The 17,952-nt window shown below is 46.6% G+C and overlaps 1 protein-coding gene across 1 annotated transcript in view; it reads right to left on the bottom strand.

The window, feature by feature from the left end:
* RAP1GAP2 (RAP1 GTPase activating protein 2) overlaps positions 1-17,952 on the bottom strand; it is a 186,987-nt gene that overhangs the window by 37,631 nt on the left and 131,404 nt on the right. Inside the window, exons 5-11 of the mRNA XM_081220432.1 lie at positions 17,594-17,638; positions 16,828-16,860; positions 16,202-16,414; positions 14,867-14,970; positions 8,131-8,209; positions 7,310-7,363; positions 4,525-4,608 (exon numbers count right to left, since the gene is read on the bottom strand). Coding sequence (XP_081076558.1) covers positions 4,525-4,608; positions 7,310-7,363; positions 8,131-8,209; positions 14,867-14,970; positions 16,202-16,414; positions 16,828-16,860; positions 17,594-17,638 — 612 coding nt within the window. The remainder of the gene's footprint in view (positions 1-4,524; positions 4,609-7,309; positions 7,364-8,130; positions 8,210-14,866; positions 14,971-16,201; positions 16,415-16,827; positions 16,861-17,593; positions 17,639-17,952) is intronic.

Raw genomic sequence — 17,952 nt, 5'->3', positions numbered from 1 at the left:
AGAACAGGCAAATCCATAGAGACAGAAATAGATTTGTGGCTGACAGGAGCTACAGAGTATGATGATGATGGGAGTGACTGCTAATGGGAATGGAGTTTCTTTTAGGGGTGGTGAAAATTTTCTGAAGTTAGTGGTGATAGTTGCACAATTCTATGAACATAGCACAAACCACTAAATGGTACACTTTACTGAGATATAAATCACATGCAATTGTGAATTGTATGGTATGTCAGTTATACCTCAATAAAGCTGTTATTTAAAAAGTTTAAACTCAACAGTAAAAAAAATCCAATTAGAAAATGGTCAAAAGACATGAACCGTCATTTCACTCAAGAGGATATACAAATGGCAAGTAGGATGTTCAATTAGAAAAGATGTTCAATGTCATTAGCTGTTAGAGAAATGCAAGTTAAAACCATAATGAGATCTCACTACACATCTATCAGAATAGCTAAAATGAAAAATAGTAACCACACCAAATGGTGGCAAGGATGTAGAGAAAATGGATCACTCACACATTGCTGGTAGGAATGCAAAATGGAGCAACCACGCTAGAAAACAGCTTGGCAGTTTCTTACAAAACTAAACATATAATCACCATATAACCAGGCAATGGCACTCCTAAATATTTATCCCAGAGAAATGAAAACTTCTGCTCACATAAAACCATATATAAACGTTCACAGTGGCTTTATCCATAATAGCCCCAAACTGGAGACAATCCAGATGTCTATCCCTCAATAGGTGAATGGTTACACAGACTGTGGTACATCTAGGTATACCATGGAACACTACTCAGCAATGAAAAGGAACGAACCGTTGATACACTCAGAAACTTGGATGAATCTTGCTGGGTGGAGAAAAGCCAATCCCCAAAGGTTATATATTGTATGATTCCTTTTATACAACATTTTTGAAATGACAAAGTTCTAGAAATTGGAGAACAGATCAGCAGTTGCCAGGGGTTAGGGACTGGAGCTGGGAAAGGGAGTGTGGAGGCAGGAGGGAGGTTAGCATGGTTATAAAAGCATGAGCCACACCAGGATCCTAGTGTTGGTGGAACTCTTCCGTATCTTGACTGTGGAACCTACATGTGTGATAAAATTATATACGACGACTAACAAATGGATAAACAAAATGTGATATATCCATACAATGGAATATAATTCACAGACATGCCACAAATGAGTATGTGTAAAACTGGGGAAATCTGAATAAGATCTGTGGATTTTATCACCATCTACTGTACTATCATTTTATAAGACATTACCTTTGGGGGAAACTGCATGAAGGGTACACAAGATCTCTCTGTATTATTTCTTATTAATACAACAGCATGTAAATTTACAAATATCAAAAAATTAAAACTTTAATCATTTTTTAAAAAATAGAAAGCAAAGCTGAAAATAGTAGCAAGCTCTGCAATCGTGACAGGCTTAAAACACTGAGTGGCCCTGCCTGATCAAAAGGTTCTACCCACAGTGGCAGGCTCTGCAAACAGCTGAAGGCTCTGCACACACCCACAGATGGCAGTGAACAGCTGAAGATGACACAAAGACACTCCAGTCTGTGCAATCCCTTTAAGGAGGAAGTCTCCAATAGGTGATTCTTTAACATCTCCTTAATGCCTGCTTTATAAGAAGAAAGAACCGACCTCAGGTTCTAAGCCTTCAATAGGAAACAGAGTCTAGCTAGATTTCAATAACTTAATTTTGTTTTTATACAGTATTTCTTTTTAGAATTACCTTCATTTCATGCAAGTGATACTAATTTCCCAGTAAGAGTAATGATATAAAATATCCTTTAAAAATTGAATTTAGGGCTTCCCTGGTGGCACAGTGGTTGAGAGTCTGCCTGCCGATGCAGGGGACACGGGTTCGAGCCCTGGTCTGGGAAGATCCCACATGCTGCGGAGCGGTTAGGCCCGTGACGCATGGCCGCTGAGTCTGCGCGTCCGGAGCCTGTGCTCCGCAACGGGAGAGGCCACAACAGTGAGAGGCCCACGTACCGCAAAAAAAAAAAAAAAAAAAAAAAAAAAAAATTGAATTTAAGGTGAAAGAAAACTTTAAAGTAAGTAGTTAGTGGTATAGGTGCAATAAAAAAATGTGAGGGTAGAATGACATGATCTTGAATGTGGTTTGTGAACGTCTAAAATTTGGGAAACACTGCTTTCTAGCAGGGGTCAGCAAACTATGGCCTGGGGGCCAAGTGGGGCCCGCTGCCTATTTTTATAAATAAAGTTTTATTGGAACATGGCCAGGCCAATTCATTTAGTATTGTCTACGGCTGCTTTTGAACTGCAAAGGCAGGGTTGAATAGTTGCAACACAAACAGTATGGCCCGTGAAGTCTAAAATATTTACTATCTGGCCCTTTACAGAAAAGGTTTCCCGATGCCTGATCTGTCACATGTCATGAAGGCATCCCAACTCTAGTTCAGCATGCTGTAGGCCCCAGGTCATGAAGCTAGGGTTTGGGAGAATAGCTGCTTCTAAGCAACATACATCTTCTCCTGAGAAAACAATCCAGCTTATGCTCTGGGGTGTGCACCTCTCTCTAGGATTTACACCCAGCCTGGTATTACTGTCTTTATTTTTATACTGTCCTTGAACGTGACCATGGACTCAGGGGAGATGTTCTTAGTCATTACTGTATCCTCCACAGGCTTAGCAAAGTGCCTGACAAACAGAGAGTTAGATGGGGCTTATTTATATCCTAAAACCAGCATAGGGCTTTCACACAACAAATGTTCATATTAATCCCCCCAATGAGGGTTTGCAAAACAACAATCCAAATATTTTAAGAAAAGACTTTTATCTGCCGGGGCTACCCCACCTTGCCTCAGCGGTGTCAGGTACATAAACAACATACAGACTCCTTCAAACTCCTTCTCAGAGGTGATGGTTAATGTTCAGTAATTATAACTCTGCTGGAATATTGGACTGTAATCACCTTATGAGATCTGCTTTGGTAAATTTCACAAGCAAAGAACTTTAATTAGTGGGACTGTATTATCAGAGCTGTACAAAATAAAAATGCAGTATGTGAAAATAATTAGAGTGGCTACTTGAATAATTCCCTTAAATTATAAGATTTATCTGTGTTGGTCTTTCAGCTCCACAAGCCTTCATTAATTAGAGTGTTTTTAAGTGAACACATGCCTCTTGTGGTCTAATATCTTCAGACAAGGAAGTCAGCTATCATCCAGCTGAGAAAGACACTGTCACGCAAAAAAGATGACACAGATAATATTGGAAGATATTATCGACCTACCACTCACAGGGTCAAAACTTTTATTAATTAATTAATTCACTCATTCATTCACATAGAAAAAAATTGAGTGGGGCTTCCCAGGTGGCACAGTGGTTGAGAGTCTGCCTGCCGATGCAGGGGACACGGGTTCGTGCCCCGGTCCGGGAAGATCCCACATGCCGCGGAGCGGCTGGGCCCGTGAGCCATGGCCACTGAGCCTGCGCGTCCAGAGCCTGTACTCCACAACGGGAGAGGCCACAACAGTGAGAGGCCCGCGTACCGAAAAAAAAAAAAATTGAGTGTATTTATATAAACACCCCATGCTAGGTTCTTGGATGATACAAAGATGAAATAGGTGTGGAACCTTCTTCCATACAACCCAGCTGAGGAAATACCAGTGTGCTCAGCAGACCACTTCTCAGGATGCTAATAAAAGTTCATGGTAGGAGGATAGGAAGTTTGTGGTCAAATACGTATGGGAAACACTGAGTTCAACAAAGTTATAAGGAGTTCTCTACTCTGGGGGTTCTCAGAACCTTGAAAATGTTCCCACACAACTGACCACCCCCACCCCCCTGGAACTCATGTGTTCACAGAGTACCTCACTGGACTAGTGTCTCATGGAACGCACTTTGAGAAACACCATTCTGGTCAACTGACGCCAAAGCAGCACGTGAGCGCTACAAGAGATAGAGGAGGACAAGCACTGTGTACTGGTAAAATCTTTAACAACCTCCTCTCCAAAGACAAAAAACAGAAGCCCTGGTGTTTGCCCATTTCCATGGTGTGAATACTTCCATCGTGGCTGATTTCAAGCTACCAGCGTGACATCACTGAACACAAAGCTGGGCAGAGAGCATACAGCTGATGCCAGGACACTACTCAAGTCTGGGGAGCCAAAGCTAATTCCCAGCCAGGAGAGTGGTGGGCAAGGAGAAAGCAGCCTGTGCTCATCCATTCCCTCCACCCAGTCTGACTTTTCTTGTGACGAACAGCTCATTGTTACATATAAGCCGCGGGAGCCAGAACGAATTAGCATTCACTGCATGAAAAGCTACATTACCGTTTAAGGGATCTGCAGGCCTTTTTGAGAGCAGCAGCCCACCTTGAAGATTCTACCACCTCCAGTCTAATTCATATATGAAATGTGGTCACTGTGTTCAGTGTATTTAAGAACCTAATGCAGGGCTCCTGTGCTTGGGGGATGGGAAAACAAAAGTCCCCAGGCAGAAACCACAGGATCTAGTGACCAGTATGGATTCGTGATGCTTACCTGCCTGGCTTTTTGATAAATGACCCCAAATTTGAAGGTGTTGTTGACGTCATGCTCATCGTAGGACACGATCATTTGGGAGGCCTGGAAAATGTGGGAAGAAGAAATCAGATTATTAACTTGGAGGCAAAACGAAGAGGCAAGTGGAAGGGGAAGTACCCATTTTGGTGGAGAACATGCCCCCCTGATATGAAACATCCACACATGGAGGAAGAGAAAGGGTGAAGTCCAAAGTACACGGTCAAGATGCAACTTCAAAGGTCTCAGCTGTTCCCAGCCCCTGGACTTCCGCCAGTGGTGACCAAACCTCTGGATCACCCATTCCATTTCCCTCCAGATATGCCAGCCAAGGCCCGGACACACAGGCAGTCCAGCAGGACATGGGGAACTGACTTTTCCCCAGTGTTTTATCTGGGGAGTAAAAAGTGAAGCCGGGACCCCAAAACCAGTCAGCGAGGATGATGTTAGCTCCAATTCCACCTCTAAGCAACAGTGTGATTTTGAGCAAGGCACTGCTCCTGCCCAGACTTCAATCCCCTTTATCCATAAGATAAGAGGTCTCTAAGGAGGAACATACGCTAATTCAACATGCAAAGAAAAAATAAACAAAAAAACCCTGACCACTGGTTCCATCTAATTTTCTATTGTGCTTCAAAGAGCTGGTCAGAAACACTAAGCTCTCATTTTGAATCCACTGCTTTCACCTGTGCAGCTTTGAGTGAGCCACTTAACTTCCCTGGGCCTCAGTTTCCTCATCTGTTTCTTTATTTTTATTATTTATTTATTTATTTATTTATTTATTTATTGCCATGCTGCGCAGCATGCGGGATCTTAGTTCCCCAACCAGGGATCGAACCTGTGCCCCCTGCATTGGAAGTGCGGAGTCTTAACCACTGGACCACCAGGGAAGTCCCTCCTCACCTGTTCAATGGAGACGTGTGGCTGTGAAGATTCAGGGAGATCAAGCACATGAAGTGCTGAGCACACAGTAGCTATTATCATCATCATCTATGTAAACCCTCCAGAAAGATCAGAGTTGGACCAGCTTGTTAGGAAACACAAGACTTGGGGACTATTGGGATGGTCTCTGCAATAAAAAGGAGGGATTCGACCACATGTTTTGCTACAGGAAGAACCAGGCATGACTTTTGGGCCAGAGTATGTGGCCCATGTCAGGTTGTCACCCCTGACATATCTCTGTGTGGCTCTCAGCTGCCTGAGGAAATGGACACTTCTCAGCTCCCCCTGGAAGAACAGCGCTGCCCGACCCCAGAGGGCGCCCCCCACTCCGGCCTGGGATGAGTCAAAGGCTTGGAGCAGTTGCCCTGCCCGGGAAGAGGCACCCGGTCATGGACACCTTCCAAGGAACATTCTAAACTCCGTGAATTGTAAAAACACACACACATCTCAGCCAGATTAACATCCCAGCCGGACGAAGCAGTCCTTCCAATCTAGAAAACATGAAAATACAGCTGCTCTCCCATTATTACCAGAGCCGGAGGCTTTCCAAGCTATAGAGAAAACTATGCAAAAATGAGAGTCATCGGGTTCTCTCAGTGGCTGTGATTTGACAACAAAAATTGCCAAACTTGTAGTTAAGTTAGGGCTTTATGATGGGGTTTTGATGTTTGGTTAAACCTCACAAATTCAGCTTTAATTATAAAGGGGAGGGCAGTCTGAATGATAGAAAATATTCCATGGAGCACAGCATCTTACTGGGAAGCGCCTACAGATGCTCGGGGGGTAAAAGAGGTGTCTGAGAGAAGGGCTCTGGCACATTCTCTGTGCAGGAGAGGACCCTGCCATTAGCTCAGCCCCCGCATGGGGACAAATAGTGTGTCAAGCCCAATTGTGAAGATATGAGGCTTCATTCCAGGGGGTTCTGGGTATCCCAGCCAGGACAGGACCCCTCTTCCCTCATCAAATGTCTCACCTCCTGGTTCCTGGCTGTCAGAACTGGGACTCGGAATGGACTGAATCAGCGCCAGCCAGCCTGCCGCAGCGAGCCCCAGCCAGCCCATGGTGGATGCTCGGAAGCACTGCCCTGCTCCCACGGCCTCTCTCCAGGCCCTGTGGGCTCGCGAAGCAGCAGCCAGTGCCTTGGGTCTCCTCCTATGGCCTATTTAAAGCGATTCCCTGTCCATGGGTGATTAAGTCCTCTCACAGCATAATTGCTCTTGAGCGGGCTTGGGAGTTTGTTTTGTTATTATTGCTCTTCTCCCCACCCACACCCCGACATCAGAACTGGGGTCAAGATCAGGCCAAGCCTAAGGAAACTGTTAACAGAGAACCAGCCAAGTTTATTAACTAGGGGGCCGGCGGAGGCTTGTAAGGCCTCAGACCTGTAGTAATGCTGGCAACAGGGAGCGGAGGTCTGGCCTTTTATTTCTTAGTGGGGTTCTGCCTTCTGCCCGCCTTGCCCCCTTCCTGATGGCTAACCAGGTCTGCAGCAGCCCCCCAGCTAGAGGCAGAATCACTCCCCAGCCGGGCACTGGCCTCAGGCAGGTACGACCAGACTGAGAAGCTGCACCATTGCTACCCGTCTGCCACCTCCACACAGCTGGGGACCAATTCCAGCGGGCTGGGGACCCAGGCGTGGCTGAGGATGGGTTTCCAGCAGATCAGTTTGTGAAGGGGTGGGCAGGGAGAGGGGGAGACATGGAGGTTTATCACGGAGACCCCACAAAACCCCCCAAGATGCAGAGAATGTCCCACAGAGCCACAGGCGTGCAAATCCGTGCCAAATGGCAGAGCCCTGAGCAAGGGGAGGGGGGAAGGTCCTCACCTTGGGGTATAGGACAGGGTTGAATTTCAGCCCCACTGCGTCGTCACAGAAAGCCTAAGCAGGGAGAGAGAAACACACAGCTCAGGGGCCACGTCCATGGAGGGCACCTGCGCTCCTCTGCCCACCAAGAAGAAGAGCATGAGGCCAAGACCTGCGGGGGTCAGGGGGCCTGGGGTCAGATCCTGGTGCTACTGCTCACTCGCATGTGGTCAGGAAAGTCAAGGGACCTTCCTGGGGTTTCCTGCTGAAGTGAGGCCACCGAAGGTATCCGACACAGTTCTGCCTGGCATTCCCACTCCCAGAGTGTGGGTCCAACCCCACCCAGATGACCATCCTTCTCACCCCACTTTGATCACTCAGTTTCCAAGTTCCCAGGATCCCAGAGAAGTGACATGGGCCCCTCCACCAGCTGATGGCTCCTTACCTGGCGGGGGGGGCCCTCCATCTCAATCAACAGCCCGGTCATCCCTCCACCCAACCGTCCTCAGCTGTGAAGTCTCCCCAGCTGCCTGTATTCTCCAGCCCTGTCTCTCCATTTCTCTTGTCTCCTGAACTAGCTGTGAATTTGGGGGCAGAGACCATGGATTACCCTGTTCCCTGATCAGCCTCAGCAGCGAGGATGAGATGGGCAAGGTGTAGAGGAAAGGGGGGCATCCGCCAACCGCTCCCCCCAACCGCATCCATGCAGTCAAGGGCCCAAGAGGACAATGGCCTTCCCCTCCCCAAGGGCAGAGTCCACCCAGGACGAGCCTCCGCCCCTACCCCAGAGGCCAGACCTGGCCTAAAAGAGGAAGCCACCTCCTCTCAGTGTCAGCTTTTACCTTTGCAATCTGAGGGACGCTGGGCAACTTGCTCAGTCCAGCCAAGGGGATCCGCTCATGTACTGTCTTCACTTTGGACCTGCACACGTGGATGAGGATGAGAAAGGGGTGTCCACAGAAATGGAGTCAATGAGGAAGGTGGCTGAGGTCACGCCAGGCCACAAGGCAGGTACTTGCTTCACGTCACCCTGGGTCAGACCTGCCTCATTCCACTCAACCCAGGCATTGGGCGCTGCACTCAAACTGGAAAATGGAGTACTACTTAGGGACCCCATGGAAATGGATACTCAAAGAACCTGCCTGGTACAGCTGACTGCAACTGAAATACGGAAAATGCAAATAGCTACCTTCAAGTTCGACATTACTTTTTTGTTTCTTTGTGGGTTTTTTGTGTTCTCCAGAAGAACTGGGCAGAGCTTCTGGACATATTTGGGTCTGACATGCAATTAAACCTTTATGAAAAGAAAAACTAATATTTGAAAATCTGGATTTACGTAAAATATAGATGGGATGAAAGTTGCTTTATAAAGGGATTCACCATAAGGCTAAATTTAGCCTGTTCCCCTGATTCATTCAGCACATTATGAAAGTGTTGAATTCTACCGAATGCTTTTCTGCATCTGCTGAGATAATCATATGGTTTTTAATCTGTTAACCTGGTGGATTACATTTCTCTTGAGCTATATTTTCAATCCATGGGTAAAACTCCTCTTGCTTATGATGTATTATTTTTTTCATAGCCTGCTGAATTTATTGATATTTTATTTAGAGTTTCATATCTATGTTCAATAGCAACACTGGCCTATTTTATTTTCTTGTACTTCCCTTGTCAGATTTTGATATCCAGGTGTTACTCCAGCCTCGTAAAATGGCTGGTGAGCATCTCATCCTTTGAAATAGTTTGTATACCATAGGAATTTTCTGTCCCTTAAAGGTTTGCTAAAATTTGTTGGAGATTTCACAGACAAATCTCTGGGCCTGCTGTTCTTTGTTGGGAGGATACCTGTGGCTATCAATTTGGCTCTTTTTTTTTTTTTTTGGCTGCTTTGGGTCCTCGTTGCTGCACAGTCTTTCTCTAGCTGTGGTGAGCCGGGGGTGGGGAGGCACCCTTGTTGCGGTGTGCGGGCTTCTCATTGTGGTGGCTTCACTTGTTGCAGAGCACAGGCTCTAGGCGCGTGGGCTCAGTTGTTGTGGCGCAAAGGCTTAGTTGCTCCGCGGCATGTGGGATCTTCCTGGACCAGGGCTCGAACCCGTGTGCCCTGCATTGGCAGGTGGATTCTTAACCATTGCACCACCAGGGAAGTCCCCCAGTTCAGTTCTTTAATGGTGAATGTTTAGGTTTTCTACTCCTTATTGAGTCACTTTTGGGAATTTACGGGGTTTTTCTATAAAATTATCCATCAAATGCATTGATATAAAGTTGTTTTTGGTATTCTCTTAAGATTTCATTTCTATTTGTAGTTGTGTCCCTTCCTTCATTGTGGAAATAGTATCTGTTGGTATCTTTTCTCTGTTTTCCTTAGTCAGCCCTTGCTGGGGGTTTAGTTTATTAATCTTTTCAAAGAGATAGCTTTTGGTTTTGTCTATTACCTCTATTCTTTTTTTATTTTTGCTTTCTACTTCACTAGCTTATTCTTGCCATTTATATTTCTTTCCTTCTATTTTCTTTGGGTTTTTTTTTTCTACTATTCTCTTCCTAACATCCTGACCTGCATGCTTACACACTGAATCTTTCTTCTTTTTTAAAAATGCATATAAAACTATACATCTCTCCCTAAGTACCACTTTAATTGCATCCCACACATTGATAGGTAGTTTTGTTTTTTGTTTTTTGTTTCTTGTTTTTGCGGTACGCGGGCCTCTCACTGTTGTGGCTTCTCCCGTTGCGGAGCACAGGCTCCGGACGCGCAGGCTCAGCGGCCATGGCTCACGGGCCCAGCCGCTCCGCAGCACGTGGGATCCTCCCAGACCGGGGCATGAACCCGCATCCCCTGCATCGGCAGGTGGACTCTTAACCACTGCGCCACCAGGGAAGCCCCGATAGGTAGTATTTTCATTGTCACTTAGTTCTAAATATTTTGTCAGTTTTTTGCGATTTCCCCTTCAGCACCTGAGTTATTTAAAAGGGTTTTCTTTATTTTTTTAACTTTCCAAATATATGAGTTTTATCTTTCAGTATTTTCATTGTTGATTTCTAGTTTAATTTTTGTATATTCAGGGAACATACCTTATATATTAATTATTTGAAATTTGCTGACTTGATACATGGACTTTTTTTTCATGTTCCATCTGAGCTTGAAAAAGAATATATTTTTTTTCTCTTTTGTTGAGTTCAAGAATGTATGTTACAAGATCAAATTTGTTAACTGTGTTGTTCAAATCTTCTATATCCTCACAATTTTTTGTCTGCTTGGTCCACTGGCATCTGAGAGATGTTACTGAAATCTCCCACTATGAGGGTTTGTCTGCTTCTTATATTCCTATCCGTTTTTGCCTTTTTAAATTCAAGACTTATGTTACTAAATACAAGTTCACGACTGTTAGATCTTCCAGGTGGACTGTTCTTTTGATAATCATGTAGGCTGAGGCCTCTGAGGGGTCCAGTAAAGGGCATCCTTCTCTGCCCAAGTTATGAACAAATACAGAGAAAAGAAATTAAAAGTAATTTGGGAATTAAAATAACTCCTTTGGCACTGACAAAGGTGAAGAGGAAGCACATGAGCTTACTGTGAAGGTGCAGTGGGTCTTCTGACTACACCCCAGAGTTACCCCCACACCCACAGGCAGTGCTGGGCAAGGGGCAAGCCTCCTCTCGTGGGGTCTGCTCAGGTGGGACTTACAGCACAGGGAGCAGGGGGAATGCCCTGAGGGCAGCTAGCTCCAAGAGGGAAAGGGAAAAGGACACAGCTATACACATCAAGTTCTTACTCCCAAATTTAGCCTTGTATCAAGGGGGTGAAGAGAGCCAGGGGTGCCACACAGAAGTGTTCCCTTCACAGAGCAAGAAAATCAGGAGTAGGGAAGGATTCCCAAGTTACAAAGGAGTGTTCCTTTTATCCCTACTAACACTTTTTCCCTAAAACTCTATTTTGTCTGATATTACTAGCTCACCAGCTTTCTTGGTTAGTATTTCTCCAGCATATCTTTTCTTATTTCTTTATTTTAAATCTTTCCATGTCGTTTTTCTTTAGACATGTCTCTTATTAAGTAGAATATAGCTGCATTTTTAGTTCAGTCTGATAGCCTGATATTTTCATAGGCTAATTTATACTTGTGATTACTAATGTATTTAGAATTACTTTTATCATTTTGTGTTTTTAATAACCCTTTCTTTTTACAGAAACTTTACAGAAGTTTCTGTAACTTCTAATACACATATTTATATTTTTCCAACAAACTCTAAACTTACTTGCTATCTCTCTCCTGAGGAAGGAGGGGACACAATAGCTACTGAACTCTTCCCTCCCACTGTCCTTCCTACATTTGTTTGTAAATTTAATACAAGAATCCTTTATTTTAAAAAAAAAATACTTCCTTTTTCCAGTCAGTAATTAAACTTATCAACATAGTTTACCTATTTCTTCTCACTTTTTAGTTGCATCTTTCCTTTTGGTTTCTCTTTTCTTCTAGATTAAGTACATCCTTTAGTAATTCTTTCAGGGAGAGTCTGTAACTGATATATTCCCTTCGTTTTTTTAAATATCTGAAACAGCTGTCTACCACCACTTTAAAGATATTGTCCCGGGCTTCCCTGGTGGCGCAGTGGTTGGGGGTCCGCCTGCCGATGCAGGGGACACGGGTTCGTGCCCCGGTCCGGGAAGATCCCACATGCCGTGGAGCGGCTGGGCCCGTGGGCCATGGCCACTGAGCCTGTGCGTCCGGAGCCTGTGCTCCGCAATGGGAGAGGCCACAGCAGTGAGAGGCCCGCGTACCGCAAAAAAAAAAAAAAAAAAAAAAAAAAAAAAAAAAAAGATATTGTCCCATTGTCCCGTGGCTGATAAGAAGTCTGCTCTCAGCCTAGCTGTCATTCACAAATAATCTGTCTTTATCCTTAAGTATCTTTAAAATTTCCTATTTATCTTTTTTTTTTGCAGTACGCGGGCCTCTCACTGTTGTGGCCTCTCCCGTTGCGGAGCACAGGCTCCAGACACGCAGGCTCAGCGGCCATGGCTCACGGGCCCAGCTGCTCCGCAGCATGTGGGATCTTCCCGGACTGGGGCACGAACCCGTGTCCCCTGCATCGGCAGGCAGACTCTCAACCACTGTGCCACCAGGGAAGCCCTGGTGAGTCATTTTGATCTGCAGATTTAAGTCTTCAATCAGCTAAAGAACATCCATTATCCACATGTTTAATTCCTGTTCACTATCCTCCACATTCATTATAATTTTGCTTATCACTTTATAGTTGTTGTGTTTACCTTTGAATTATGTGAGAGCTTCTTAAGCTTATTCTCAATATTACTAACTGGGTTTTCCACAAAGTTGATTCTGCTCTTTACTGTTTGTAATATCATTTAGAATTCTTCCTGGCCATTTTTAGTTTTTTTATATTATTTCCTTAATTTAACCAGCACCTTCTTCATATCATTCTATTGCCTTAATCTTTTGTCTTTAAAACAGTTTATTTTTTTCTATAAGTCTGCCAAAAACACAAAGTTAATAGATATCTAAATGTTATTTGGCTTTCTATAACAAATCCTTTTCAAAGTTTCCCTGCCTTCTAAATGCTAGGTTATACTTTTTTAGATGCAGAATCTTTTCTTTTACCAAACTATGAGGGGTTTTTTTTCCCCCCTCTCCTTCTTTTTATATCCAAACTTGAAAAAGGAGACATCTACTCAGGCTTGTTATTTATCTCCAAACTGTGAGTAGATTCTCCTTGGCAACTCTCATGGCACACACAGATGCTGTTAGAATTCTCTCCTCAGATTTTAGGCTAGAGAGCTGGCTGTTATAAGACATCAATTAAATAATCCAGAAGCCTGCAGGGAATGAGGAAGAAGCTGGGAGAGGAGTCACTGCCAGCGGAGGAATTTCATCTCTGCATAATTTCTTCTTTGTGCCTGGTAAAGTTACTAGGCTGTGGGACCAATTTTTTTATGTCTGGTTTTCAATTTGGCCATTACTCTGGGTACACGATGTGATTATCCAACTTCCTAGCTGGTGAATGGCTTCTCTCTGCCACCCCACTCGCTGGATTTCTGTTTGGGAGAGCCACATTTGAGCTTGGGCTCCCCAGGGCACTGATTTCAAATGCTATTGACCCCAAACAACAAAAGTGGTTCCACGTAGAAAGACCCCTGACTGTTCCAGGGCTCACCCTTACTTCTAAACAGCACAGAATTGTCCCCAAATCTCCAATTTCACATATTCCCACACTACATTGCTTTCTAAGGAAGAAGCAATGGGGTTCAACTCTCAATATCACCTACATTACAGTCCTAACTACCCCACAGATGACAAAAAAAAAAATCATCAAAGTATGTTGCATGCTGGGCATCTTTCTCTCATTTTTAGTCCAGGTGCAGCATTTCAGATAGGCTATATACTAGAAAAAGAGGGTTAGATCCTTGTGTTCAATTATCTTCTTACTCAGGAATTCTACCCAACCTGGGTCTGATTTTTATTAAGAAAGGAAGTAATTTTCTTTACAGAGGTTCACCTAGCTCGAAATCCTATTAGGAGATGGGGATCCAGGTATTACTCTCTCATAAAATTGGCTCTAGCAATTTAATGGACTCTTCCTTGCCTTGCAAACATCATTTCTAGCCAGGTGAACCTCAGCAAAGAAAATTGCTTCCTTTCTTAATAAAGAGCAAACCAAAATTGGATGAGTGCTGACAACTTCCTTGTACCAGCCCCCCCTCTCACCTCTCCTATAGCAAGGCTATGTGTCCCTGCCCATCCCAAATTTATCTCAAAATCTGGGCAGAAAAAAAAAAGAATGTTATTGCTCTTTTCCAAATACCTTCAAGGACTTCCACTTAGATTCACAAATATGGACCGGGAGCTTGACAGGCTCATGGCTAAGCACCAGCACTGGTCTTCCCAGCTTCTCCACCAGCCCACCAGGGACAGAGATAAATAAGACAGACTCTGTGCACCCACAGCGTCCTGTGTAAATCACTAAAATAATACCTGCACCACATATTAAACTCCTCCATGTTCCTCTCCACTAGACCATAAGCCTGCAGAGAACACAGACCATCCCTCTGTCATTATTGCAAAGGAGGTTCTACAAAACACGTTAGTCACACCAAACAGAAACCAGTTCCAGTTCCTGCCCTTGAGGAGGTCATATTCCAGAGAGAGGTCCCCAGCTTAGCTGTGAATCAGTGCTCCTGTTGTGACCACGACTCCGTCTCGGGTGCACACAGATGCTTTGGGATCTATTTTCCCTGACTGGCTGCACACCGTAGGTAGTATTCTGGCAAACCCTCTCCCGGGACAGGTTGGAGTTGCATCTCAGCAGGATAAGCCATCTTCCTCAGAGTCCCAGTCCCCACAAGAGAGGCAGGTTGGGGTGCAGTCTAGATGACCTTGAACCAGATACCACTCTGACTCCCGCAATCAGCCCCAGGCATAAACACCTGGTCTCCCTGCCTGGCAACTCAGACATAGCCCCAAGATTCCAGCCAGGTCTGTTTCCCCAGCACACCCAGAGCAGACTTGTCAGACTGGTATTTCTGGGTCCTGGCCACGAGAGGCGTGGCCTCTAACAGTGCAGAAGCCCCACCTGAGAATGATCCGGAGGTACTCAATACCATCCGCCTCCTCACACCTGATGGACAAGAGCAAGTTCCCCAGACTGCTGCCGGTACAGTAGAAGTTTAGATGATCCTAGAGGCAGAAATCAGGTGTTAGCGGGAAGGAGGGGACCCTCCAGACATGTTCCCCCAAATCACCTCCTTCACCAGGAGTCAGAAGCCCCAGAGCAATGAGGAAGAGAAGGATGCTACTGCTGTGGCTGCTATTGGTGATGATGGGGGGAGGGGGGAGGAGGGGAAGAAGGAGAAGGGTCACAGTAAGAGGCCCAGCTGAGTCCCAGGACGTGCCAGGCACTGGGCTGAGGGCCTAAGAGCCCTTATCTCCTTTAATCCTGACTACAACTTCATGCAGGAGAAAACATCATTATCTCCATTTCACAGATGGGTAAATCAAGTCCAGAGTTGTTAACTGTCCAGGGTCACACAAATAATAGTGAAAGATCCAGGGTTCAAACCCACACCTGTCTTGACCAAAGCCCAAGTTCTTCACCACAAGATATCGAGTCCACTTCCAGGGGCAAAGCTGGACTCTGTGTCTACAAGTCCAGATGCAACGCTTGCCAATTCAGACTATTTGTGGGAATAAAGCTAGGAGGATCACTGGCCCTCCACCCAAGGGGAGCCAGGAGGTCCTCCAGACAGTGGGTCTCTTCCTGGCCCAGGGAGCCCATACCAGACAGGCCATATCAGGATGCGGCCCTCGAATCTGCACTTTAACACATTCCCCAGGGGGTTCTGATGCAGCTCCTAAGACTGCAAAGCTGCCTTAGGCCGGAGATTTCCGGAATCTGCCTTCGGGATTTCCAGAACCTGGCAAGTCTAATGGGCAGAATATATTTAAAGAAATGTAACTCTGTCACTTTTAAGCCATCAGAGGCTCACAGCACATCATCCAGTACAAGTACTCAGGGGGACCTGCTTGAATGAGGACACGAGAGACTTGTACCATTTTGACAGAAACAGACTTCCAAGGTGTGAGAACCTATTTGTCCCTTCCACCCTCCTTCACTCCCAAACACTACCCATTCCATCACCTCCTAAAATATTTGTTGGGGGTGATCCCCACCCAGACTCATCACACCAAGAGCCTTCCTAACTTCTGCACACCCTCTGTCCGCCCCATCCCCGCCCAGGAGCACAGCCAGTCACACCTCTCCAAGAGGACACAGGCAGGCAGCAAGGACCAGGAGGGCGACTTCGAAGAGGAGAGACAGAGATAAAGGGGCAACTGGAGAGGAACGCTGGGTTCCTGGGGCCCTCCCCCTCCAAAAGCTATTTTTGCCCCCGGGCCCCCTGGGCCTCACCTTCCCCAGGAAGTGCCTGCGGTAGGCCCTGGCTTCACCCTTGCACTCGAGCTTGTAGCCAAACGTGCTGGGGCTGAGGTTGTCCTCTTCCTCCTCCTCACAGATGCTGCTGCCCAGGGAGGTCGGCGTGCTCACGTTCTCAGGGTCCTCAATCCAATAGCCCCCAAACTGGGGCAGGACGATCAGGGGGTATGGGCCTCCCTTCTCCACCACCTAGAGGCAGAGGGAGGGTCTTGCACTGCAGCCTGCCCTGGGTCTGCAGGAGGCGGGGAGAGGTGCCAGTCGGGGTGCCCTCCAACTTCTGAACTGCTCCAAGGAGGGGATCCCGTCTTTGAGGCCAAAAGCAGCAACATGAACCCCTCCCCTGAACCCTACAACGTCTCCAGCTTCACCAAACCTGTAGTTTCAGAGATGCAAAGCTTGGATGGGTACCCCCAATTTAAACATGGAAAAGCTGAGGTCGCAAAGGGAAAGGTGGCAAGAGGCCTCAAGCCCTCAAGTCCCAGGGCCAGGGTTCTCTCCCACGTGGGGTGGGGCAGGGACCATCAACATCATCACCGTCAGCTCCCCCGGCACCCCCCCAAAGACAGGACCCAGAGCTGCAGTGCAGCCAGGGGAGTTCCTACCTCGTCGATGCTGGGGTACGGAATGTAGTCGTCCTGCAAGACAAACCACACAATGTCACCATTAGTCCCGGCAATGACCAGAAAGTTTGATCACTGTTTCCATTCCCCTCCCCATTCCTTACTCGAGATGGGGTAAGGAGTAGGCTGGGGGGCCTGGCAGGCTGCACCAGGGCTTTGGGAGCATCAGTGGGAAGAACACCGGACAGAACAGCCTAGAGGCAGCTCTGGGATCTGGCTTGAGTTCTTCCCCAAACTGACAAAACCTGAGTGCAAACCCTGGCAGCTGAAGATGCAGAATGCAGAGCGCTGAGTCCCACACTCCTGTGACCCAGCTTCTCACCCTAGGATGCTGTAACAGGAAGATGACCTCTGGTCCCACCTAGCCCCCTCCAGGAAAGGGGGTTAACCTCTAAGTGATAAGCTGCATGCCTGGGCCCTTGGCAATGGAAGCTGAAGCTGAGAGCTGATGCCTCCGGAGCCTGGAACATAGAGCCTGACACCCCTACATGCTGCATGCGGTCCGTTTGCAGGAGCAGGTGCAGAGAAGCCAAGCTGAGCCACAAGCCTTGTCTCACCAAGGCCTCCACCCCAGCACACCCTGAAGCTGCCCTAAAGGCGTCAAGCCAGGGCACCCCTTGCTGCCCACTGTGCACCAGTCAACACAGTGTGGCCACTTAAGTGGCTCTTGGTGAAAATAAGAGTTAGTGTAAGATAGCAGACCCCAGCATGCCAGCTCTGTCCCCTGCCTGTCACCCACCCAGCCCACCTTGTTCTTCTGGGGTCCCGGCTTCTGCTCTTCGAGCTTGATCCCCTGCAGAAACAAGGAAAAGAGGATCCATGGAAAAGCAAAGGTCACAGAAGACAGGCCAAACAGAGGAGTCTATCAGTAGCAGCTGCCTTAGCTGGGGGTTAGTAACAATAGCAGAAACAGCTGGCATGTGCTGGGCCCTTACACACTCAGGCCTCACAGCAGCCTCAGGCAAGGCAGCAGCGTAGGGGGTTAAGAGCGTGGGCTCAAGCCAGATCACCAGGATTCAAATCCCAACACTGCTGCCTATGACCTGATGACCATGGGCAAGTCACAAAAACCTCTCTGTAGCTCAGTGTTCCCATCTGTAAAATGGG

The sequence above is a fragment of the Mesoplodon bidens genome, assembly GCF_964165515.1.
Source record: "Mesoplodon bidens genome assembly, chromosome: 19".
Lineage (NCBI taxonomy): Eukaryota > Metazoa > Chordata > Mammalia > Artiodactyla > Ziphiidae > Mesoplodon > Mesoplodon bidens.
The sequence above is the reverse complement of the archived record's forward strand: the minus strand, read 5'-3'. Positions and strand labels throughout refer to the sequence as shown.